The sequence below is a fragment of the Stegodyphus dumicola genome, chromosome 4 (genome assembly GCF_044657685.1).
Source record: "Stegodyphus dumicola isolate Sdum_Otavi_A_Nest chromosome 4, ASM4465768v1".
Lineage (NCBI taxonomy): Eukaryota > Metazoa > Arthropoda > Arachnida > Araneae > Eresidae > Stegodyphus > Stegodyphus dumicola.
Window position 1 is genome coordinate 216,833,101 of NC_140771.1, and position 27,878 is coordinate 216,860,978.

General features: G+C 32.1%; 1 protein-coding gene across 1 annotated transcript; it reads left to right on the forward strand.

The window, feature by feature from the left end:
* Positions 1–318: 318 nt before the first annotated feature.
* LOC118184002 (uncharacterized) lies at positions 319–26,991 on the forward strand. The gene is made up of 5 exons (XM_085815981.1): positions 319–720; positions 4,496–4,765; positions 8,079–8,191; positions 19,588–19,717; positions 23,507–26,991. The coding sequence occupies exons 1-5, from the start codon at positions 645–647 to the stop codon at positions 23,512–23,514; spliced, it is 597 nt and encodes a 198-aa protein (XP_085672107.1). The 5' UTR covers positions 319–644; the 3' UTR covers positions 23,515–26,991.
* Positions 26,992–27,878: the final 887 nt, after the last annotated feature.

Below are 27,878 nucleotides of genomic sequence, written 5' to 3' on the forward strand. Positions count from 1 at the left end.
ATAACAGGAAGATGGCCGCCAAGCTTCACCGTTTGAGTTGAACCTTCCCTCCTTCTATTCTAACCTCCTTGGTCAAGCTTTCCTTTTTAAGGAAATTTTCTACTTCTTTTCTTTTTCTTTTAATAAGCCGGCCTTTTATCCCCTCCCTCTATTACTCTTGGACCATTTATTTTAATTTTTATTTTGCCCATTATTTCTTCCTGGCCTTTTGAACTCGTTTAAAAATGTAGGAAGTTCCTTTTTACTTTCCTCTGAAATACGAATACTCCCCTTTTTATATAACTTTCCATCGCACCTAAACTTGATTTTTCACCCATCGGTCAGAAAGACTTAGGGGCTGCAAAACAAGACGTCTGTCTACTTTGTCTATTGAACTTTGTTTACTTTGTCTAAGAATTGTTTGTGTAACTTTTTTTTTATTAAACAATGATGTAAATTAAAATATATTAATTTGCTGAGTCGTTATTACTCAGTAACATTAATTGTGTTTGTACAAACTGTCAACGAGCAGCTGTTTTGATTTATAAGCGTATGTGATTGAAGAGTGACCTTGTTATATTATTTTTGCCAAACGAAATGTAGTGCTGATTTGTTTTTGTTTTGTTTTTTCCCTTATAAACTATTTTAGTAGCTTTTGCTTTATTATGATTCTGAAGATGAAAAGCAGTTTTACCTGTGTGGTTGCAGGAGTTTTCTTAAAACTATGTATTTCCCTTTCAGGTATTTTTAAATCTTTTAATACTCTTATTATTTTAGTTTCAGAATTGTTAAATGATAATCTTTGTTTGTTATTATCTTTCTTTCCATTTCAATGATTTGAAATTTTAGTACTGTATTTATATCATTGAAGTACTATTTTGTAATTTATCATCAGATCCATTTATTTATGTCATTTTATTCTATATTTGGTATTTTTTTCCCGGCTACATTGCAAAAGTAGGCCTTTTTTGTTATGTATTAATTAGCTAAGAAACTTTTGCATTGTAATGTGAAATATAAAGAAGTAATGGAAAGTACACTGTGATTTGACCATGTTGAATTATTCGAATGATATAAATAAAGACCAGGTAAAAGTTTACGGTGCCCCTTGTTTATTGGCGATTTTTTTTTTCGGAACCAGAAAGGCACAAATTCAAGATGGACGCTACACAAAACCAAAATAAGAAGTCAAACAATTGCACAAACTCTGTGTCCATGTACACATCGATCTTTTTTCACTTAAAAAAACATCCCAGAATTGCACAAACTAGGCATTGCGCACTGCCTTAAATTTGTCCATGTACACATAATATCTATTTTCATTAAAAAAAAAAAATCAGGAACCTAAAACAAAGTTAAAACTATCATGGTAACCAGAAATGAGGTTTCATCGCCAAAATTTTTTAAAAAATTGTCACTAATCAAAGGGGCACCCAATTCTACACTAAAGCCTAAAGGGGCTGTAACATCATTTCTGTAACCTGTACAGAGATTTCACTAAGCTTTGAGAAGCAAATATTTAATATTATTCTTATTTCATTTAGGATTTAGTGTATCACATGGAAAAGAGATAATAAGTTTCTCTTAGAAAATGGGTATTGTAATGTTATTTCCTTTTGTTAATCTGAGAGTAATATTTAGATCTAATATTGCATATTAGTTTATTTCAAATGAAAAATAGTGTCTGGACTTTCTTGTCATTTAAGTTGATATACATTGTATGATAAAGAAAGACTGTGTCTGAACTGCATTGGCTGTGCAGCCTTTGCTTCTGCCAAGAAGAAAAAAGGTGTCCAAACACAAGTGTGATTTGTTGGATCATGTATTCCTTTTGTTACTGTTTACTGAATTACCATGATTTGTTGGATCATGTGTTCCTTTTGGTACTGCTTACTGAATGCATTTACTTATGGTATAAGGAATTACCAAATATTCAGTTTCAGTACCAAATATTCAGATCAAAGATTGTTTCAAATAAATCGTAATGTAAGAGTTGATTGTAATTATTACATGTAGGTAGAACAGTACCTATCCTAGAACATCAGCCACCCACATATGCAAATTAAAATTGGCTGTCCTTTTTTACAGAAATGTAATATGTTTGATAATCATTTTGCCACCCATGTGCCATGCACCATCTTGTCCCCCACTAGAATCATACCTGAAGAAGAATATACCAGTTCCTTGTTATCATGCCCTAATGTTAAAATTAATGGATGCAGCAAAACTGTAGAGACTCGTTTCACAATTTTTTTTAAAAAGTTTTTTGGAGTATTTTGTCATGAAGTTAGGGAATGAATTGAATTAATGTTCTGGGGTTATTTTGTTTTGTCTTGTATCGAGCCAAAAGTGTGGGGAAAAGAAATTAGCCAAAACACCCCATTATGGTGCTGAAAATGCATGATATAATTTTAATGGAAAAATGTCTCGGGAATAACATGTTTTGAAAGAGATAAATATCAAAATTATATTGAAAGGGTTAAAGTATATCCTAACTTAATACCTTAGCCAATTGGTACTTTGTATTTGCATCCCTACCGAAAATTTCATACTCGGTGACTTTGGAGAGAAACATATTTGAGGTATATTTATACAGTACAAAGTCTTTAATCAGGACTCGTTGGGACTTCGGCAATTCCGGATTAGGGGTTTTTCCGAATTATAGATCATCAATTTAAATCTGGTAAGATGGCATGCAGAAATTATAAAATTAAAAATATGAAACCGTAATTTATGAAATAAAGAACAATTATGATCTAAAGGGTACCAAAATTTACCCCTAAAAAGCTTAATATTTATTTGTTTACTTTATTAAACATTTCTTTCAATGTAAGTTGCTTAAATTGCTTCATTTTTCATGCTAACACTTTCTTTTTAATTCTATAAACAGATATAATTTCTTGTTCAGTTGCACTGTTCAAGTCCTGTAACTGCTGTGTTGAGAATACCGACTAACCTGTCAATCGTTTTTTTTTTTTGTTTGTTTTTAATAACCTCTCTGTCACTTTCTTCACTATCGGAAGTGGTACATCGAAACATGCTTTCGCCTTATAGATCTTTTGGCAGCTCCAGAATCGGAACCTCTTTTTTGACATAATCGAAAGTTCAAGCTTACTTTTTATAAAATTGCTCTAACAGTCTGCAAAAAGTAATAAGCCGGATCCAGTTAGAAAATTAAGGAACAACGTAATCTGCAACATTAACTGAAATAGATAATTAGATAATTTTAGCCTAGCTTATACCATCCGTTATACATTAAACGTGCATGCGTAAACGTATTATGCGCTTGCGTAAACGCATATGTGCATGCGTTAACGCATTATGCATTGACACATGCAAAGAAAGTTTGTAGCTTTGAGGTCTGGATTATGGACGTCTGTATTAAAGACTTTGTACTGTATATATTTTTTTAATGATGTATCTTGTGCTGCCTTTTTTTTTTTTTTTTTTTTTTTATATTCTTTTTTCCATACAAGACATGCATCTTTCTTTTTTTAAGGGGGAGGGGGTTATTTTTCTTTCCATTTACATAGTAATTTGTTTTTGCTAAAAAAAAAAAAGAAAGAAAGAAAGAATTGCACAAACTTGCCGTTGCACATTGAAAAGTGAGAAGGAACACATGAAGCCTTAAAAGGAAGCCACATTAGGCTCTATTCATGCAGAAAGCTAAATCTGGTATTTCCGGAAGGCAACAAAACCGGTACTATGCTGTCTTATGCTATGCTAAATTGCTAAAATTCTCATAGGAGAGATTATAATCAGCAGTCACGTTGGCAAAAATGCCCACAGAATGGGAATCCATCTTGGGAAGATGTTACCCTCATACTTGAAATGCCATATAAATAACATTTTGTGACATCATGGGCTGTTATGTAAAAATACTCTGTAGCAACATGATGCCTTATCAATATTTTTTGGCCTTTTGGTGACAATGTGGATAATCAGAAAGTACCACCAAATTTCAGAGCGTTTGATAAGGTTGATTTTTCTATTACCAAACATGTCAGCATCATTTTTATCATCAGTACTTTGAAAACCTGCCTAGAGCACATATTTTCAGTCCTGCAACATGTTTTCACCTGTGCAAGTGGTAACTAGTATTCACCCTTTTTCCTAAATGTTCTTACTAAGTTTCTGTTGATGAATTATTGCTTGGCTTTAGTCTGCAAGAGAATATACTGATCAGCAATATTTCTTGCATGTCTGGGAACATCATACCCCACTTTGTTTTCTTCTGAAGTTATTCATAGCTATGTTTCTTGCTGCAAGAGCAGTATCTTTACCTCGATAAAGTTTCAAGTCTTCCTGATTATGTATACTTAAGTAAGGCGATCTGTTTGAAGTCGTATCATGCAACAATCTGTTATGTTATCTGTATTATGCAATAGTTAAGCCAATAAAGTTATTTTTATGCATTGATGTGGATTATGTTGAAATATTGCATGTCTTAACTTTTTATATATCCATTCTAGTTCTTTATTGTCACTTAATTAAAAAATTGAATTTTTTTTTTCAGGTTTTTGTTTAGTAGAAGCAACTGTAAGGAATGAAAGAGAAAATTTACATTTTTCAGATAATCTTTCAAGTGAACAAATTTTTTTAAAAAATGAAATAAATCCAAAGTTTGCTGATGAACATCATTATTATTTGCCTCAACAAACTGTATTTGGATCAAGTGTTTTGTCGACCAGTGATGGTGTTTTTGTTACCTCACCTCCTCATTTATTAATTAATCCTGCTCCAATACAATCAGAGCCTGAACAGAGTACTAGTGCTATATATCAAAGTAAGATTTATTAAGATATTTGTGTTATTTACTGATATATAAATGTTTAAGTGTGCTACATTTCTCTAGTAGTAATACAATTTCTCTAGTTTCTGCAGTGAAAAGAAATTAAATTAATTGCTGGCAAAGTATTTTTATTAATTCCTAAGAATTAAAAGTTTTAAATATATTAAAAGTCTGAAATGATTTGATAGATTTGATTGATATGCTAATAATTTGATAGAAAATCTATTGCTGTCCATGAACTAATAATTATCATCTATTATTATAGTGTGCACATATGTGACATTTTAAAGATTGTATTCTATTGTTCCATAAATTAAAAAAACTATTTTTATGAACTTTCTTTTGCTAACCCAGGCTCCCTTTATTATTTTCTTCATATTCATCTTGGTAATGTTCTGTTTTATAAAGAATTACAGTGCTTTGAATAATGTTTTTTGAGTGGGTGTAGCAGTATTATCATCGGCACATATCCATTTTTCTGTTTTTTGTATTGTATCTGGTTGTAATGAAAGTTTTCCACCAAAAAATGTTCTTAATAATGTTAGAAAAACAAAACATGAAAGCAATACCTTTAGTGATAGTAATCATTAGAGATAATAGTACCAAGATTTATGAACTGAGAAACAGCCTCGAAAGTATAAAAATTTATTTGCAGTGTAAGAGGATTATGTACTTTACTAGTTACTGTGGTATATTTTGTTTTACACTCCTTAATGATTAGTCCAGCGCCTCTTGCTGCAGACTTTAGAAAAATATAAATCTCCACAACCGTCTGTTTGCTTCTGTCGATAATGTTGATGTCATCAGCATATGCTATTAAATGTATAGATCTCTGACATATGGTGCCTCTAGTTATAATTCCAGAATCTTAGTCTGGAGAAAAATTGCTTTTATGATACATCTGCTTTTCTTTGAGTATTATTCAGAGTTGCCACGTTACCTGGAAAATCTGAAAAACCGGGAAAAGTCAAGGAATTCGAAAATTGACTTAAAAAGTTGGAATTTAAATATTTTAGTCAAAATCTGGAAAAGTTAGGGAGTTTCATATGGCGATCCCAACAAAAAAAGGGATTTTTATGCCAATGATGGTATCAATTCTGTTTCTTGGTGAGTTATGTATTGCGTGAGCGTGATTCGGACAGCTGGCATAGAGACAATTTTTGCAGTTCTAATCAGATTGTCTTTTAGAATGGCGAAGCAAATTTCCAGCAATTTTGGCTTTCAATAACCTTGAAAATCGAGAGATTCGCATGTGCAGTGCATGTTGAACGAGAAAATATGTTCCCATTCTCGTCTAAACAAAATTGGTTTAATCCTAGTATAGGATACACACGGGATTTGGTGACATGATGATGAGGAGTAAACGAGTCATTTTGGTATTGGCAATAATTTTCAAAATCGTGCCAAGGCTGTACTGTATACTAGGATTTTACCAGAAAATCTTCTAAACCTTTTTTTTCTTCTTTTTACTAAATACCTTATTTGTTATTTTGCAGTAAGATAAAAAAAATAGCAATCGGTCATCTAGGCTAACCATTTAATCTAATTATATTCACCAAAATATCATTGATTATTATAATTCAGTTTTAATCTTTAAGTAATTTATTTTAATGTTATTCATATCATTTAATGCAGCTTCTTCTTTCTAAATTTATTTATTATTAGTTAATAATACTTTCACAAGACATTTTTTAATCCAGATTGGGCAAATTCTATTCTTCTGTCTTCAGTGGAGAAAACAACTATTAAGTAATTAATTAGTAAATATTTGGGCATTATTTATATATATATTATAAGTCATATGTGATTGACAAATTTTTGTGGTTTCAAGTGGTCCCATAATTAATTTACCTTTCAGAACAGCCAACATGCGCTACGCAGATAGATTGGAATTTTCTTAAAACACACCTGGAAAAGTCAGGGAATTTCATTCTTTGGTTTGAGTAGCAGTCCTGATTATTTAATCTAGAGTTCTGGATATTAAATTATTCTGGATATTGGGCATCCAGATATCAGACTTTGTACTGTTCTAGGTTTTGTAGTGTACACTTATTATGAACAACAATAAGTTACATAGCAAACTCTGCTATTCTTTCATCATCTCTCCCAATCTCCCAGTAGATTAAATGTATTTCCTGGTTTCTAATTTTTAATAAAGAAAATTTTAGGGATACTGTTGGGAAAATACATCCCAGCAATAAATGAAATTTATTGAATCAATGAAATTTAAAGTGTGCAAATTCTATATCTATGTTTCAGCATGATGCAGAATTTCAGCATAATTTTTCTTATTAAATTTTGATAAGAATTGTCTTAATCTATTGCGGACATTGTAGAACTTTTTATGAAGGTTTAATTGATGTTTGATCAGTTAATATTTGTATTTAATGTTGTTTATCTACATAATTATGTGTACATTAATAATTTATTTTATTTTTGTTATCTTTAAAAATGCTTTGACAAATAAAAACTTTTCTTCCCTGCTCAGAATTTTATCAGTATAAAAATGAAAGAAAATTATTAAATGAAATTAGCCATGGAACATAAAATGTAGAATTTCTGATCAAGTATTAATATATTTATAGCAAAATCACTTTATAAATAGTTCAGCAATCTGAATTATGTATTAGTGAATTTCAGCGTGGAGGTCTTTTAAAATTCTATTGATGTGTAGCATGAATACATGCACAAGAACCTACCACTTTTTCACATTTCAAGCTTAACAGATATATTAAAAGAAGATTTTCAATTGTACTTTTATTGCATCATATGCAAGGGCAAGTAATATCTACATGTTGTTTACCTGAGTAAATTTTAGCAACAGTATGCTGTATTGAATAAAAACAAATTAGCAGAAAAAGTGAATATATTTTGCTAGAAAATTTTTTGTCTAATCATTCATATATGTAAAACTCTAATGGTTGTTACTTATTTAAACATCATTTCAGGACAGGTATATCTTTTATGTAGTATCATTCCTACGTGAAAGTATATTTTTTCAGTAAGACAATGAATCATGTCACTGTAGCTGAAATATTCAAGAACTTTGCACTGAACGTGCAGAAAAATTCCTGGGCATTGCTTGGTCTTCTAATTTCACAGATCTCAATATAGTTTATTTTTATGTTTTTATACATTTTGATATCAATGCCTAATACTTTTTATGCAACCAATAATATTAAATTTGAAGAAAATTATATTATTATTAAATAAATATTTTTTAAAGCAAATATATTGTAAGAAATACTTGAATGAATATTTTTTTTTAAATAAATGCATTTTATATAACGTACTGCCTCTACTTTAGATTTGCCTGCAGATGATGATTGTGTTACTTCCAGTTTAAGTCATTGCATTCTTGAAACACCATCTTTTACAATTGAATCTGAATTATTAACTTCAGAAAATTGTATTAAAGATGTAAGTATGTTTGCAAAATGTTTATTTTTCCTTTTTATAAGGATATTTTAAAGATTTATCTTCAGTTATTATTTTAAAAAACTTTTTATAGCAACCATAGAGAGAGAAGAGCATAGGCACATTTCAGGCTTTAGCAAGTGTAATTTGTGGCCAAATATTGTAAACAGCCATTAAAAAAAACTGATTAAACAGTGACAAGTGCAAGTTAGCTATTCATTCAGTTACTATGCAATGCTTATTTGTATTTGTTATTTTATTTAACGTAATTTTGTTACAATTTTATTTGAACAATATATACATAAAAATATTTAAAATTTATTTTTAACTGACACTTTCTTTTGCCCATAATTCAGAAATTGCTGCTATTAATAAATCAAATCATGGCTGACATAATTCCTGAACATGAATTCTGCTAGTTATGGCTTTAAGTCGATGGTTCTCAAAGGGTGTGCTAGGGTGCATTGGTGAGTCCTAGATTTCTGGGTGCATCCTGTGGTAATCTAGAGAAATATGTATTCAGATATAAAAATAAATATGGTTGCTCAAATGTACCATTTCACTCTGGTCTTTTTCATCAACATATTATTATGTTAATTAACAGTGGTTTTTCTTGCAAAGAGCAGCTTATTAAGTTTGTGCCTCTTTTCGTAAACTTCAGACTGTCTGTGATGTTGAATCGGCAGGTACGAGAACAGTAGAATTTAAAGACACAAATATTTATTCAATGGCAATAAGGAACTTTGACATAAAATCACTTACATTGGACTATTTGCAGAAGGAATATCATAAATGTTTTCTCAGTATCTCATTAAATTCATAATAATACCTCATTTACATAAGTCATACTCAAAGATAGTTTTAATAATACATGATCATATTAGTATTAATAGAAGAACTTCTTGGATTGAAACATTTCTTCTTTCACTGCCAGTATGCACTCACAAACTCAGGAAAATGAATAAATCAGCATTTCATCAGTTAAAGAGAATGGCATCTAGTGCATTTTTCTGTCATAGTGCTAGCGCAGCCATTTAGCGGCACACAACGAGGCTGTAAATAGCCTCTGCAAAAACGTAACAAATGTAATTTGAATGACTCTATGGGTTTTGCTCAAACAGTGATTTAGTTCAGTACAGCCAACAGCCAACACCACAGTGCTGTAGTCACTTTTTACAGTGTAAAAAAGGCTTGAGTTGACCATCAGTATATATGTGAGGCATTGGTAGTAGATGTGGTATTCTTGTTGTGTATATTACTTATTTGTCAAAGTCTTAGGAGTGGATGTTATGTGCATGTAATTTATTTTCAGTTAAACACAGCTAAATAAAATGGATGGATTTCTCAAAAAGAAGCGTGTTATTGAAGAATCAGATTCTAGAAGTGATCAAAAGTTAAGTGCAAGTGAGATAGTAAAATCACAACGTACTTGCCTGGATGTGAATATCATTCTTTGCTGTTATCTTTATATGAATGTAAAATGCCAACTGAATAATTACTTCCTGATACATTGAGTAAATAATTTAAAACAATGCATTCTAATTTAAATCTAAGTTTTTCAAAAGATTGTCTGAATAGTGAACAAAAAAGCAGAAAAATTCTTTAAAAAGTATAATGACTGTTTTTGGTAAGGGTCAAATCGCAAGTCTGAGAACTGATAGCAAAAAACATGAAAGCCCATACTTTAGGCATCACTTATTTTGTCTGCATGCAAAAGCCCTCAGGGGGCTCACTTTTGTGAGTACGGGTGTGGCAATCCCTAGGTGCCCTAGCCCTTCAGGGGATCATCTTCTTGGTGAGATGGGTGTCACGATCCTGGAGCCCCAGTGATCTTTTCTCTTTTCCGTCTCCTCTCCTCTTGGCTGGAACTTTTTCCCTTCCCTTCTCCCTTGTGGTTTCTCTCTACAGAGTTTGGGGCTCGTCACGAGAGGCTGGAACAGACCTTGTTTCTAGTTTTCGAGTGGCGAGAAAACTGCCCACGTGTTTGCCGTGCGTGGAGACCCGTGTCGCTGGAAAGGAGGGTCCTGGTAGTTGAGGGGCGAGGTACTGTCCCCAACACACTGCTTTGGCCTCTGCTTCAGTTAAACGGGAGGCACCTTAGTCGTCCTCACGGGTGTCAATCGGCTGGTCACTAGTCCTTGTGTCAGTGGCTTGGGGTTAAGCTCTCGGGAGTACCTGCTTTCGGGAAAGCCGACTGTGGGGCTTCAGTTTGCGTATAGGTCCGGCTAGCCCTAACACAGGAATCTGTGTTCCCTTGTAGGGCTCCGTGGTGGGCGGGGCCGTCGGACCCGAATTTTTTTCTCTTTCAAATATGGCTTCTTTATTCATTCTAAAAAAACCCGAGTCAAATGAAACGAACAAAGAAATTGAAATTGTTGACAAATCTATTAACAAAAAGATCCGTACAGATGCAAATGACAAAGATACTGAAATTATTGACAAATCCAGTACCAAGAAGATCCGAACCAATGCAAATGCGAAAGAATCTACTGATTGTCCATGCTTCCTTGTTATCTCTAGTCCTTCTGGTGAACTGCAAAAGATGTCTCCTTTTCTCGTAAACAAATATATACATTCATGTATAGGTGAGCCAAGGAACATAAAGCGTCTCCGGTCAGGAGACCTGCTTATTGATACCATGTCGGCCACCCAGTCTGCTTCTCTTTCCGGACAAACCAAATTTGGAGAAATATCTATAACTGTGTCAGCGCACAAAACACTTAATTTTTGTAGATGTGTGATCTCGGAGATCGACCTTCTGTGTGTTTCAGAAGAAGAGTTCGTCTCTGAGTTAGCTGGCCAAAATGTCTGTGGTGCTAAGGCGGATCAAGATGCGAAAGGAAGGTAAGTTGATTGATACAAAACACGTGATCCTTACCTTCAACACGCCTGATCTGCCTAAGAATATTACGGCCGGATATCTAAATCTTCCTGTAAGACCTTATATTCCTAACCCTATGCGATGTTTCCAGTGCCAGCGTTTCGGCCATTCTAAGATGACTTGTCGTGGCAGCCTCACATGCGCCCGATGCTCACAGATTGGCCACGATTCTGAAAATTGTACCGCTGCACCTTCGTGTATAAATTGCAAGGGTCAGCACCCAGCATTTTCACGCCTGTGCCCAAAATGGAAATCCGAAAAAGAAGTACAGACTCTTAAAGTTACCAGGAACATCTCGTATGCTGAAGCCAGAAGACTAGTTCAAAGCACACAGCTACAATCAAACAAATCTTATGCCAGTGCAGTTAAAACAACACGTAGCATTGCCACCCAAATATCAATAGGCACGCAGACTAAACCAAATAAAACCCAACCGACTACATCCACCAAGAAAACAGAAAAGTCAACTCATTTAATACAAAATAAAGAAACAGTCATTCAAAGTAAACCCAAAACTGCCACTAAAAAAGTATCAAATAAAAATAGAAGTTCCAGCAATAGCTCTTTTGACGAAATGATTTCTGAATCTGCGGATTCAGACACTATGGAAGTAGAGGAGGGTCTAGAATTTCCCAGGCATCTACTTCCACGAAAAACCAAACAAGAGCACAGAAAGAACAAAAACCAGACATAATGGCCACCCTCGTCTCATGGAACTGTCGCGGTTTCCACCGAAATTTGCTCGACATCAAAGCCATAATTAATGCTTATCATCCTGTATGCTTCGCAGTACAGGAAACAAATCTAAAACCAGAACAACAGGCAAAACTTCGGAGGTTTTCCTTCGTCAGGAAAGATAACCTTGCAGGTGAGCGTGCCAGTGGAGGTGTAGGTCTCCTCACCTCACTGGATTATCCCTCAAATGTGCTTTCTTTGACGACATCCCTCCAAGTTGTCGCTACTCAAACAAATTTTGATATTGTTGTTACAGTTGTTTCTCTGTATTTGCCTCCAAATGAGCATATTGATCAGCAAGATTTAAATGGTCTTTTAGAGCAGCTGCCTGAGCCTTTCATCATAATAGGAGATTTTAACGGCCATAGTCCGCTCTGGGGTAGTAAAGATACAAATTGCCGAGGAAGACAAATTGAGCAGATGATCGAAGATCATAGCCTTTGTCTCCTGAATAATGGGCAAGGTACTTACTTCCATGAGCCTTCAAGGACATTCCACGCTCTCGACCTTGCCATCTGTTCACCGTCTCTGTTGCCATTTTGCACTTTTAGTGTCGGAAATGACCTGTACAACAGCGATCATTATCCCATTTTTGTATCTCTTGCACGAAGAGTAGCAAACCCCATGTCGAGACTCCCTCGGTTTATACTAGACAGGGCAGACTGGGAACTCTTCTCTTCCTCCGCAGAGCTCACAGAGGAAATGGTAGAAGATGTGCATATCGATGACGCTGTGGAAGCTGTTACTAATACTATTATTCAGGCAGCTATGCTTTCGATTCCTAGAACATCAGGAAAAATACTAAAATATTCGAAACCGTGGTGGAATCGCGACTGTCATGAAGCACTGAAAAAACAGAAAAAAGCATGGGGTATTTTTCGTAGATATCCGACTCTGCGAAACCTCATAGCCTTTAAAAGAGCCAAAGCAAATGCACGAAAAGTAAGAAGGCAGAGCCAGAGGGATTCCTGGATTTCATATGTGTCGTCAGTAACATCCTCCACGCCTAGTAAGCGGGTTTGGGAAAGAGTTCGAAAAGCATGCGGCATATATAAAGACCACTCACTTTCCTTTTTGGAAAAAGATGGCCGAGTGATTAGCTCCATAGAAGAAATTGCAAATACTACTGGTGAGACATTTGCTGCCGTTTCTTCCAGCAGAAACTAAACACGTGCATTTTTCTCTATGAAGCAGCACTCTGAAATAAATCCCATCGCATTCAACTCTTCCAAATCTGAGCCTTACAATAGAGCATTTACTATGGTGGAATTAAAGAGAGCTTTATTGCAGACACATAGGTCTTCTCCGGGTCTTGATGGCGTGAATTACGAAATGCTAAAGCATCTGTCCTATAAGTCACTGAATGCCCTTCTCACTCTTTACAATAGGGTGTGGAAGGAGCGTACCTTTCCCCAGTGCATGGAGGAGAGCTGTTGTCATTCCTATTGCTAAGCCAGGGAAAGATCCAAGGAATCCCTCCAACTATCAGCCAATTGCCCTTACGAGTTGCCTCTGCAAACTGTTTGAAAAGATGGTAAACAGCCGCCTAGTCTACTTCTTGGAAAAAAATAATATTATATCACCTTATCAAAGCGGTTTTCGAAAAGGGAGAACAACCGTAGATAACATGCTCCTCTTAGAGACAACAATTCAAAAAGCTTTTGTAAGAAAAATTCACCTTGTCTCAATTTTTTTCGATATAGAGAAAGCTTATGATAAGGCATGGAGATACGGTATACTTCACGATCTTCACGAGAGTGGCTTGCGCGGCAACCTACCAATTTTCATTCAGAATTTCCTGAAAGCTAGAACTTTTCAAGTAAGAATTGGCTCTGTTTTTTCGGATGTTTTTCAACAGGAAGAGGGTGTGCCTCAAGGCTGTGTGCTTAGTGTAACCCTGTTTAGTTTAAAAATAAACTCAGTACTAAAAGAACTTCCTTCCACCATCTTAGGATCTCTATATGTTGATGATCTGCAGATTAGCTGTCGAGGGGCAGACGTGAGATACGTAGAGAGGCAGTTGCAGATAGCTCTGAATAAGATCCAAGAATGGTCAAACAAACAGGGATTTACTTTTTCCAAACAAAAAACTGTGTGTGTGCACTTTTGTAGGAAGCGAGGTCTCCATCCTGAACCTGAGTTATATCTCAATGGTTCAATTATTCCAGTTGCGCCCGAAGTAAAATTTTTAGGAGTGACGTTCGACCAGAAATTGACTTTCCTTCCTCATGTTTTAAACCTGAGAAAGAAGTGTCTAAAAACACTAAATATTTTAAAAGTGTTGGCGAACACCTCCTGGGGTGCAGAGCGTTGCTCCATGCTTCGCATTTACAGAGCCCTGGTTCGCTCTAGACTGGACTATGGCTCAGTTGTTTACGGATCCGCTCGGTCATCAGTTTTGTTAAAACTCGATCCTGTTCACCATCAAGCTCTGCGGATTTGTTCAGGAGCTTTCAGAACTTCTCCTGTCCAGAGCCTGTATGTTGACTCTAACGAACCATCACTTTATCTGAGGCGTGAGCAATTGTCCCTATTGCAATATTTTAATATTCTATCACAACCTGAACATCCCAATAAACTGTACTTACTTGATGATGTGTGTAACACTTTATTTGAAACACGTCCATCCTGTGTTCCTACCTTTCCTTTAAGAGTTCGCCCTATCATTGAGGAACTTTCCTTCTCTGATATGCGCCCCCAAGCAGTACGGAATTTTGAAATCCCACCTTGGGAAAATGCACGGATTCAGCTTCTTGATGTTTTCAAGCATCACGTCAAGGCAAGCTCCAATGACATCATTTATAGACAACTCTTCGCTGAGCACAGGCACAAATATAGCAGTTATCTTCCAGTTTATACAGATGGATCCAAGTCAACAGATCATGTCGGGATGGCATTTGTAATTGAAGACCACATGGAGGGCAGACGCTTGCACCATGCCTCCTCTGTCTTAACATCTGAATTAACTGCAATATATTATTGTCTTTTGTACATCTCTAGGCGCTGCCACAAAAAGTTTATAGTTTATACAGACTCCTATAGTGCACTGAAATCTTTAGAAGCTTTTTCTAACACTCAAAACCCAGTCATAGTGGATGTTCTCAAGATACATATAAACCTAACGAGTCGTGGATATGAAATTCTGTACTGCTGGGTTCCCGGTCATGTGGGAATTAAAGGGAATGAGCTGGCAGATATCACAGCCAAATCTGCTGTTGAACTGTCCAGTCGCCTCATCCCTTTTGGAGACATCTGTTGTGTTGTGAAAAAGAAGATACAAAAAAAATGGCAGCAATTTTGGGATGTTCAGCGTCAAAACAAGTTAAGACATGTAAAGCCTAGAATTGAGCATTGGGATTTTGCTGGAAATCGTAAAGAAGAAGTTCTTTTGACTCGCCTCAGAATTGGTCACACAAGAGTGACACATGGCTACCTTTTAAAAGCAGAGAATGAGCCTGTTTGTTCAAATTGTAATGTTTGTCTATCTGTCCGTCATATTTTAATTGAGTGGCCATATTTTAATAATCTTCGTCAGAAGTATTTTAATAGCTGTGACTTACCTCTCGACCGTTTAATCGGAAGGGAGGTGAATTGTAATTTATTTTATTATTTAAAAGAGACTGGCTTTTATCACCTAATGTAATTTGTTTTGAAAATTGTATCTTGAATTTTAAATGTGTGGTTTTAACTTGTTTTTATATGACTTCTTCCTCTGGATTTGACACATTTGTCTACTTGTTTTTATTTATTGTATTTTAATTTCATCAATTGTACTCACCCCATCTCGCGTTTGGCGCACTATAATCAACTTTGGTTTTGCGCCATAATCTCTCACTCACTCACGCCTGCATGCAAAAAAATTGTGATGACAACGGTAGGAAATGAAGCAGCAAAGAAAAGAAGCAAGATTTCTGTGCGCAGCGATACAGTTCAGAGACGTGTTATGTAAATGTCTTTTGCTGTTGAGATAAACATATGCTGTAATGAACAAGTATTCAAATTTTGTATTGCAAGTGAGTCAGCAGACAATACCAATAAGGTTCAACTCTTAGCATTTTTCTGTTTTATTATTGAGGATCAAATAGTAAATCAGTTTCTTTTTTGCAAAGAGTTGAGTATGTCTACAAAAGGTGAGGATGTTTTTAACATTTTGGAAAACTTTCTTGATAAATGGCAGTTAACATGGAAGTCATGTCTAGGCATTGAAGCTCTTTCCATGATAGGCTATGTTAAGGACCTTGCATCTTTTGTTTTTGTAAAAAAGCAAAATGAGAATGTTACATAACTCATTGCTTTCTTCATAAGGAGGCTTTGATTGTAAAAGTATTGGGAGGAAAATTAAGAGAAGTTTTATGAAGGTGTTCAGATGGTAAAATTTATTTAAACAAAATCTGCCGAAACATGTGTATTTGAGAAGCTTAGTTTCAATAAAAATAATCAAATTGAAATAAAAATAATCAAAATTCAAATAATTGTTGTAAACTCTTTTGGTAAGAATTTTGGATTGCCAGGTTACAGTATTTGGCTATTATATTTCAGCAACTCGATGTTTTGATCATTAGTATGTAAGGGAAAGAATAAAGTATTCTTACATCCATTGACAAAATGAAACATTTCAGAGAAAACTACAGATTTGGCAAAGAAAAGCTGTTGAAGGTAATTTTTGTTTTCATTGGGAAATAACTCTTGCAAAAATGAAATACTTCTAATAATAGTTGAACATTTAACAATCTTATAAGAAAAATTGAGTTCTTGAGTCAACATTTAAAAACACATTGAACATCTTACTACAGTTTTCAGCATCATATATCTGTGAATTAGGATTTTTTGCTGTTATCACAATTCAGTGCAAAAAGAGAAGAATTCTTCAATGTATTGATGAAGAAATGAGAGTTTACCTTTTAATTATATGCCCAAATATTGAAGAAATCACTAGGACACACGAGGCTCATGTTTTTCATTGCTAATGGGCTGGATGCATGGACATTTTTATGATTTTCCACATGTGTAATGTGTATACGAACAAGTTTCCCTTAGAAAGTTCTCCACAAAGGCATCCCTCTCTTAGGCAGATAGTCCTCGAGGCTTTGCCGTAATCAAATAAACAAAATCAAACCATGATTCTTATAAACTTAAGCTATGTCTCATTTTATTTTTTTATGATATAGATATTTTTTTCTGTATTATTTGACTTAATTATTATAACATATTTCTCAGAAATGTGTATGTAGTGTACCTACAATTATTTTGCAGGTTTTAAATTGGTCCTGACTTTAAAAAACCACTGCTTTAGGTAATGTTGAGGCATACCCCTGTGTTTTTTGTAGAGCACTGGGAAGCGCTGCTCTTAGCAGGTTAACACCTCTATGTAGCACCCTGCTGCATAAGTCAACATCCATCTACATCATTCTGCATAAGACGCCTAGGTGTCTGGACCTGCTCTCACTTGTTCACCTGTGTGTTTTGGGTGTGCCATTTTGCTGATTCCTATAAGCATTACTTTCTAGCTATAGCATTAAGAGCAGACTGAAAATAATAACATATTAAATACTTAGTTATGAAAAAACTCTATTTTAAACGAAAAAAAAAATTCATTAGCTGAAGAAGCATAAACCATGAATACACATGCAGTTTGGTAACCATTTGTTTTTCACCAAAGTGGAAATGCATGAATGTAGCACACTATAGCCTTGTATTTTCTTTCCCAAGGCTGGTATGAAAGGGAAGTATTTTATTTTACCTTACAGAAAGCATTTTATCTTGCAGGTATTTAGCAGTGTCATAATATTTATATTATATTTCTCTTTTTATCTAATGAGCTTAAAAACATAGATTCTCTTAAATGCAGTGTTATATTTAGATTAAATTTGGATTATATTAACCCCAGAAATATATAATTCATACCTGCATAGTTAAGAAATTTTTGTGATTACTTACAAAATATTAACGGTATTTAGTTGTTAAAGAAGGAAAATTTTTTTCTCTTATTGAAAGTGAATGAAATTTAGAAAAGAGGATGAGAGAAAAGGGAGAATACATTTTTGTATTTGGAAATTGAGTATGATAAGTGGGGTAGAATGATCAAAGTTTCTGAGATCTGTAGCAAATTCATAAGCTAATGCTCACTAAAACATTTACCTTAATTAAGCAGAGAGAAAAATTACATTCAATGGAACAAATTCCATTGAATGTTTGCTTTGAACATTTATTTTGAAATCTATACATAAGATATAACAGTGTGCATCTTCAACCAATTCACAGAATTTCAGAGATTTGTACTGTGACTCATAAAGAAACCAGATGATCCTTTTATCAGATTGCTCGACAGGTAGAGGTGCAAGTACTTCATGTTTTATGAGTGTTATTGATAGTGGACCAAAACTCCAAAAGGGGGTATAAGAAACAGATTAACAAACAAGTAGCAAAGATTATCAGGAGGAACCACTTAACTGACAGAATTGGCCATGCAAATTATAGCTATTTATAGAATCAAGTGAATACCAGAACAGTCCAAGAGCCTCTGTCATGGAAACACAATTGTTATCTAGATAAATTTGTGAAAAGATCCCTTTCCTTTATTTCTTAATGTGCATTTTGAGAATATAGATGCAATAACAATAAAACTGCTTATTTCAGTTAATAGAACTGTATCTTGTTTTTAATTATGATTATTTATTTTTTTCTGACTGAAAGATATGTGTTCTGTCCATTTTTGACTGGTATAAAATTAATTTTTGCAAGGCAAAATAAAATATCATTAAAATCCATGTCTTGCACCGATTATTAAAACCCATTTTTAAAATTATAAATGTGTTAGAAACTGATTTAAGAAACAACAGAGTTTTCACTTTAATAAAAGTGGAATTCTCTTTACTAATTAAATAATTTTTGCTTTTAATAATAAGAGGTATTAGCTATTAGTAAAATAACATTAATTAATATTTTAAACTGTTGGTATGTTTTTTGCAACTGTCACATAGTGAGTATTTAGTGTTCAAATGTTTATTAATATAGAAAGCTAAAAGGATTATATTTGTGTACATACATTTACTTCAGTAAGGATAAGTGTTTTATTATTGTATATGACATATTTTCCTTGTTTTTAAACAGCTGAATGGATAAAAATAGCTAGAAGTTTTGATATGGATTGTTTTAGCAGAACAAATGAACGAATGTGTATATATGTCTTTCCTATATGTCTTGTAAATGTGTGTCCACTAGTTTTCTAGGGGTTTCTGAAGTCATTTCAGTCAAGATAGTCAAACTTCATAATAGAATAGTCAGCTTGCACTACAATAATTATTTTGTAGAAATTGATAAAAAAGATGCTAGGTCAAATGATCTTTCCTGTAAAATGCTGTTTAAAAGTCAGAAATAAATTATTTATCAAATGTTATTTCATCAAAGCTTTAAATGAGAGAGGAATTGAATTAGCATAATGATTTAAATGCTTGATTACATTTAAAATAAATTAATTATTTAACAGTTTAAATTTTTTTACCTCAAGTATTCAGGAATTCGGAGGAATTTTAGTGGGCATAGTGCATATAATACCTTATAAAGGTTGATGATGATGAACTATTTTATTTTGCAGTCAAGAAAATATATCTTGATATTTTCCAAATTTATTGCCCTAAATGTTTTGGTTAATACAGTTTTTTCTATTCTGATTGTTTTGTATTTCAGCTTCGATTTATATTTCATCATATGTATGCATATTCTTTTATACATCAAATAAAATGCTCATTTTATTAGTTTGAATTTACTATTTAATCATTTTTAGAGCATTATACTAGCAGGACACATTGAAGTACCTTCAAAGACAAGCAGTGAAAATGATGCTTCTGCAATGTCTAACATAGTTTCCCAGCCATCAATTGCATTGCAAGGGACTAAGGTTCATGCTCAGGCTGGTACGTTTTAGTATTTATAACTTTACATGATTCTTCACCTCTTAAAAATAAATAAATAAATCTTAAAGGATTAAGATAATAACACTGCACCAGAAGGTTTATTATAGTTTTTTATGCTCCCTTTGAGCTCATGCGTTTATCTATCTGGTCTTGGAGTCTCTCTGCTGACATACTTTTTTTTTTTTTTTTTTTTTGGTCTTTTTAATTTCATTATTAAACATCACTTCTCCCACCCCCACTTACACCATATAAAATTCAACAGCAAAATCAGAAAAGTTTAGAAACACTATATCTTTAGAATTTCCAATATAGTGTTATTGTGTTGCTATACATTTTTTAGCTTACATGGCTATTATTCTCACTAAATGACAACAATCTGGCACATGGAAGTTAAAGATATTTTACATCTGATATCTTTAGTGATATTCATAAAGTGCCATACTTTTTTTTAATATTTGGTATATTAGTTTTTGAAAAATAATACATGGTGATAACACTCTTTTATTTATGTTACTTCATCATGTATTGTACCCCCCCTTTTTTTTGGTACATTTTTTTAAAAATAATCCAGCGCAATAACTTTTGTTGGCAACATTTGAAAAGGGATGCTAACCTTTTGAAGTCGGGGATTTGATTCTTGTAAGATCCTTAAAAAGACTTCTTCTTCTTTTTTTTTTTTTTTTTTTACCTTATGCTTTCTTAAGAAGTCCCTTGCTGTTGTAAACAATGGCACTTTTAGTTAGTTTGATTCATCTCGAAAGAGAAGCTTTCCTTCACAAAAGGAAGGTAAATGTAGGTATTCTTGTGTAAACTGTTTAGATGGCTTTCCTTATGAAGGGAGAATTTAAAGGTGCAGTTGATTCTAAATCAGACTACTCAGTGATACACAAGAACCATCAATGAAAAAGTTTTTAGAATTTAAATAGTATTTTAAATAATTTCAACTTCTTGTTTAAAAATCTGCTAAGGAAAATATTTAATCGCAAAAATACCAAAACCAAAAGCAACTTTTAAATATTGAAAAAGTAGCTGTTGTCATTGATCACAGATTAATCGATTTATTAAGGGAATAAATCAATCTACCATCACTTAACAACTAAATTAAGAGAGTGTTTCATCTTACTATCTTACTTCTAAGTAAGCATAAAATTATTTGCTATATTCAAACCATAAGTCACAATTAATGCTCAATCCAAATACAGACATTAGTTCATTTAAGCCAAAAGAATATTTAAAACAAAATAGCAAATAATTTAAAATTAAAGTTATCAATAAGAAAACAATTAATCTGAACAAGATGCTTACTTTAGAAGACATCCCCTACACTCCCATTTTCAAATTCAAAAACAGAAGTAAACATATTAAAATATTAAAAGTAGTTTCAAATTCATAAGAAGATCAAAAATGATACACTCTTAAAATTAAGTAGTTAATTAGAAATTTAAAGGTCAAATTAGTAAAATAAAATTTACAAACTTGCCTTCAAAAATTATAAAATCGAATGGAAGTAAAAAGGTTGTCATAAAGTGCATTTCTATTTAAAAAAATTTACCAACCTTACCAAATTAAGTGCCTTTATAAAGTGATAACAAAAAAGGAAGTCTATTTTATTTTGAAGTTGTTATATAATTACTCCATATCTGTTATTTTATAGATATATTTTTTTTTAAATTTATCAGGCGTCTCCATCTAATTTTTTAATGCATCTAAAATTTGTTCATAGATTTCATGAACATAGTTACTTAAATTTACAAACATTCATGGCTTCGTAAACAAAGAAACACCATGCAAATGTTGCAGTAAAGACAAACATTATTTACTCTCATATTTATTTGTACTGTTTAATTTGTTTTGTAGTACAGTCAAAAGTCGTTAATTCGGACACCCATAATCAGGAATGATCTACAATCTGGACCTCAAAGCTACAAACGCATGCGCGTAAGACCTTTACGGCCGCGAATATGCATGTGCGCAAAATACGTTTATGAGTGCGCGTTTAATGTATAATGGATGGTATAAGCTAAGCTAAAATTATCTAATTATCTATTTCAGTTAATGTTTCAGATTGCGTTGTTCCTTAATCTTGAAATTGGATCCGGCTTATTATTTTTTGCAGACTGTTAGAGCAATTTTATTAAAGTAAGCTTGAACTTTCGATTATGTCAAATAGAATATCTGATATATATTTACTTATATGTAAAGGATCTACAAAGCGAAAGTATGTTTCGAAGTCCATTAAACAAAAAGTGGAATTGCTGCAAAAAATGGATAAAGGCATATCTTTTGTTTATCTAAACTTTAACGTTTGTTTATCTAAACTTTGTTTATCTTTAACGCTGCGGGTGCGCAATGAATTGGAAGTTGATCTGTCAGCACTATCCTTATCTTTAGAGCAGATGTTTTTATTTTATTTGCCTTATAATTCCTTACTAAATGTAGTATTTCATCTCGATGTACTCCGTCTTTGGTATGATTTAAATCAAATTCCTCGTCATTATAATTCGTTTCCGATAGCAAAGAAAATGACAGAGGTTATTGAAAACGAAAAAATTTCGATTGACAAATTAGTCAGTATTCTCGACACAGCAATTATAGGACTTGAACAGCGGAACTTTGTAACTGAACAAGAAATTATGTCTGTTTATAGAATTAAGAATGTATTATCACATAAAAAATGAAGCAACTTAAACAACTTACATTGAAAGAAATGTTTAATAAAGTAAACAAATAAATATTAAGCTTTTTTTTTTTTTGTAAATTTTGATACCCTTTAGATCATAATTGTTCTTTATTTCATAAATTACTGTTTCATATTTTTAATTTTATAATTTGTGCATGCCATCTTACCAGATTTAAACTGATGATCTATAATCCGGAATCGCCGAAGTCCCGATGAGTCCGGATTAACGACTTTTGACCGTATAATTTATTGGAATTATCCAAATTCTTTTAAAATTTTCTCCGTGGAAGGAATAGTTAAAAAAATAAAAGATCATTGCTACATAAATGTTTAGAAAAACTATATGGATATGTTAAAATTTAAATAGCAAAAAAATTAAAATTTTAAGTCTAAATAAATATTAAAAGTTTTCTTTAAAGCATAATGCTTAAGATAATTTAACTTACTAACTAACTAAACAACTGACAACTAAACAACTTAACTGACAGTTTAAAATATGCAGTGTTTAGTTCAGATGTAACTTGTACTATACATTGTTCATATATTTCGCATTGTAAATTTTTTTAGTAAAATGCTTTCAAATCGGAAGGAGAAATTTGTGCAACGTATATAGGTTTTGAAATAATGGGAAGAATTTACAAGATAACTACAAATGAGTTTATCTTCGAATTCTAAAGCTGCAAGAATGAAAAGGGAATTACAAGGGAAACTGGATCTTTAACACAAAGACCTTTGTAAGAGATAAGCGGTTAAAACTCCAGGGACATCAAACTTGACAGTTCACCCCACCTTTTCAGCTTGGAAAAAGACATGACCAAAGTGGATATCCCTGTCTTTTCAAACAGGGAATAGTAAGGCCAGTATAATGGTCATCCCATCCCAAAAGGCTAACAAAAAAAACGTGAAGTTTGAGACTAATAGCACCTCTGATTTTGCAATGTAATATCAGCTTCAACTAATAATATATGTTATGTAATAAAATATTATGAATTTCATTTTTGTAATATTACTAATGTTCATAATGGTGGGCATGTAATCTCAATATTTATAAGTTACTAAAATGTATTTATCTCATATATTAATTTTTTTTTTGTTTTATTATTTTGCAGATATGTAATAAATGGTTTAATGACATGTTTAGTCTGAAGAGACAAGTCAGGTACCTCTACTGCTCAATTTAACATGATTTAATACACATAACAAACAGTTTATGCATTTTCGAAGTCATTTTAAACACATTTATATATTATTTTTGTATGACCAAAATTTTCAGTGGTGCAATCAACAGCTGGTCTGTTTCTTACCTCTCTCTTATTTTTCATGGTTTTCATCAATTTTTTTAAAATTGAGTTTCATTTCTCTATATTTTAAAGACTTTTTGTATGCTGCTAACCGTGCAATCTTATTTACCCTACTAATATATATTAAAGTAACTTGAATTTTTTTACAAGGAATGCAATGTGTTAAATATGGCTAGTTATTTTTATGTTTAAGCAAGTAAGAAAAAATTGCTAGTATTTAGTGTAAGTTTTACAGAAGGTACCTAGTCTTTGTTTTGGATATAACAAAAAAAAAAAAAAAAAAAAAAAAAAGTTGTGCCTATTTTTCTCTCTGTGATATAGATACTCTATTATTAAGGACATATATAATATATGTCTAATTATATACTAATCTGATTTTTAATAAAGGGTGATTCATACTTCCTTCCAGGATTTTTCATTTTGTTTTACCTCATACAAGCAGTCAGTTTTCTAGCACTTGTATATTAATTTTCTTGTCTAGAGTTACTCTTATTTTATTTTGTATACTAAATTTTCATTTTAATATAACAACTAACTCATATTTAACGAATTCTAAAGTTCATGCACAAACACAAATAAGTTTAGTGTTCATAGTGAATGTCATGCTTGCATCATATTGTACCTGTAATGGTAATTATTATGAGTACAAACTTGGGTTCTTTATATACTACAACAACTTTATATACAATATGCAATGTATATTATATATCTGCAACTTTTTACTCCATTTGTTATTTTACTGTAAAGTTTTAAAAATCAAGAAGAAATTATGAATCAGCTTTTACATATGGTTTATGTATTATTTCAGTAAACTTGATGAATTGGTAATTTAATCTTGATCTTGTGTTCTTTTGCTGCATGCATGTGAAACATATGAAAATTATTTACTTTTTTAAAATTCTTTTTGCCGTTATCTATCTTATAGATTAAAACAAGCCTTGTTTTCTGTTTTGTGCTTTCTTGTATTCTGAGAAGAAAAAAGTGCTCTCAGAAATTTTCATATTGTGTATTTTTGTGTTTACGAATTTTACTCTGTTTTGGGATAATAAAAAAAAATTACTCATAACAGAATATTAATTATTTGTTTTTGCTAAGGTTTCAATGGCATTTTAATAGATCAGGGTGCAGCTCTGTTATTTATTATTCTACGTAATCATATGCTGTTTGAATCACTTGAACTTTTAATACTAGTGATCCCTGAATTAGTGGGAGTTAAGGATACCAACTCATCACAGTTGCAAATTCATGTATAATTTTTGTGTTCATGTAAACTTAAGAATTAGTGAACTCCTTTTGACAAAAAATTTTGAAAGTAATATATGCAGTAGATAAGTATGTATTTTATATTCTGTGTCTGTTTCTCTCAATATACTATGTATAGTATACAAAATATGCAGTAAAATTATATATGTGTGTAATATTCTAGAAATGGTATGAGAAAAACAATTAATTTGTAGTTGTGATAGGGACGGTGGTATTACAATGTATAATGACGCAGCTGCAATCAACTGTAGCCATCCTGAAAATTAAATGTGCATTTTTATTTATAAACAGGAACAATTCTTTGGAGGCATTTTTTTCTTTATTGGTACAACACTAGGGATGCTAAACATGCCTCCTTAATTTTATATACACAGTTACATTTTAACATTGGAGAATGCTGGCTAAGTGGAGAAATGTAATTTAGCAAGCAAGTGTAGGTGGCATAAGGGGAGGTAAACAATATAACTGAAGTATTTATAGCTTGGAAATTCTTTGAGTTCCGGATAGTGGGAATTTTCACTATGCAAATGATTGCAGATAAGTAATGCAGTGCAAATGTATTTATATTAAAATCAGAAATTTAAAAGGTTGTCATAAAGTGCATTTCTATTTAAGAAAATTTACCAACCTTACCAAATTAACAATTAAACAAATTAAAATTAAATTAAAAAAGAATTTAAGAAAATAAGTTTAGATGTTATGTAAAATACTAACGACATTGTTATTTTACTAAAAATCCAATTTTTTCTTATAATGCAATAAAAATGAATTATATCCTAATAAAGCTTATTATTTATTGCCTAAAATTTCATAACATAGCTTAATAGCAAAGTTAATTATTCACCTACTAAAATTTGCCAGCATAGTTCAACACTTCTAAATATTTTCCAGTGAAAACTTTCCTATTTCTAAAATCCTGGATAGTCGGTTTTATTCTTTAGTCTATCTTTGACAAAGGAAGGAAAGGGGGAAAAAACATCCTTAAGAGAGGTCACATGCAAAAATAGATTAATATAAACCATGTTTTTCTTTCTTTTTTTTATGAATGGAGGGTGAAAAATTATTTACTTATCCTTCTATACATTTGTACAAGATGTTGAGAAATGATGAGTGAGATGGGAATGGTGATCAGAGTATATTTCTAGTTCAGGCAGAATTGAGAAATAAAATTTTCACAGCTATTTAGGACATCACCAACAAACCTGTTGAGTAATTTAAACTTTTTTTGAAATTTGTTTTTATTCAAAATAAAATTAGACATTTTCTCAACACGATTTGTACTTTTCAATAGCTTAACAGGGAACAAATGATTCCATCATTTTCCTGTTTTTGTGTTACAGACTAATGGCATAAGCAAACACTGGTGTACAATATTTCCATATGAAGTACATTTATAATTTCTTTACAGTTGCATTCATTTTAGTTCTTTTAAGTAAATTAATTACAGAGAAGTTATTTATTTTAACACTGGATTCCTATATTTGTTAGAAAATAAACATGTTAATAATTACTTCCTGTGAATATTAATGTGGACAAATTTAAATGTAATGGTATATTTATGGTTTCTATCTAAACCGTGTAAAGAACATTCATTGCATTACATATGGGGTTTGAAGAGGAACTTTCCTTCAGCAGTGATTAAACTAAGGCAGCTATTAAAATTTTGAAAAGTGTTTATCTCTTCTAAAAGGACTGACAAAAATAAATAAATAAGCATTTTAAAAGAACGGCAAACAATTTTACTACTTAAATGGCTAACAGTGGTGTTACTAACTGCTAATTTTGTGAAATAACAAAAGAAAAAAAACTGTTAGAACGCTGAAGCTTTTAGCAGTTTTATTGTATTTAATATTCAGTTTTCTATCATATGTATAATAAATTTACATTAATATGAATAATGCAAATATTATGTATATATATGTACACAGTATACTACTGTCAGCTGTAAATATTTACATGGTAATTTTGGTTTCGTGTATCGCATGTGATTAAATTTTTATTATTTTATTTTAATTAAAAAAATTGATGAATTTTGTTGAGTTTTTTAAAAACATGACACAAACATTTTTTAAGTTAGTAATAGAGTATTTACTTGTTCACCAACAATTATCATCATCGGCCAGACTATTATTATTCAAAGCCATGTTTAGCAGTTCATCGGTTTCAAATGCAAAATACTAATTATTCTACAGCAGTTACGAGTTTCTAATATTTTTCACACATCTGTAAACACTTCATTTAAGTGTTTAAAATACAAACTTCTTATGAATTGCCTACATATTATATATTTGCAATTGTAAGTTAGTACACATAATTATATACAAAGTATTTTAGAAATTTCAATAAATTTTTTATATTTTTATGAAACTTTAAGTAATTACAGTTTATTCAAAATTTGTGTTGGATATAAGGTTTATGATGAGTGTGTATAAAATTTAGCATAAGAATATAAAGGAATTTAAGTATGGATTGTTTTAATCTTAACTTAGTCTAATCTATTTATGTCAGAGCAGGAACTTTGGGTGAGAAACTAGGACAAGCTAACCACATATTTGGCAGTTATGGTTGGAAAAAAATAGAAAGGGGATAAAAAGAGAATACAGTTTCCTTTTTATTAGATTGTTATGAGGATGGTCAGAATGAAAGTTTCAGTGTTGGGGTCTTAACCATAGCCCTGAGAATGAGTTTTTCTGGCTTTTAAAGACTGGATGCTGATTTACCCTTCATGTATGATTCTCAGTTTTGGAAGCGAAAAAAACCTTTCTTAAATAATTAAATTTCCATTGCATGGGAGTTGGGCAGTTCATTACTCTAGCACGGTTCATGCGGTCCTTAAGAGTCCTTAGATTTTTTGGAATCGATTTTTGGTCCTTAAAAGTCCTTAATTTTGGTCAAAATCAACAGAAGGACCTTAATT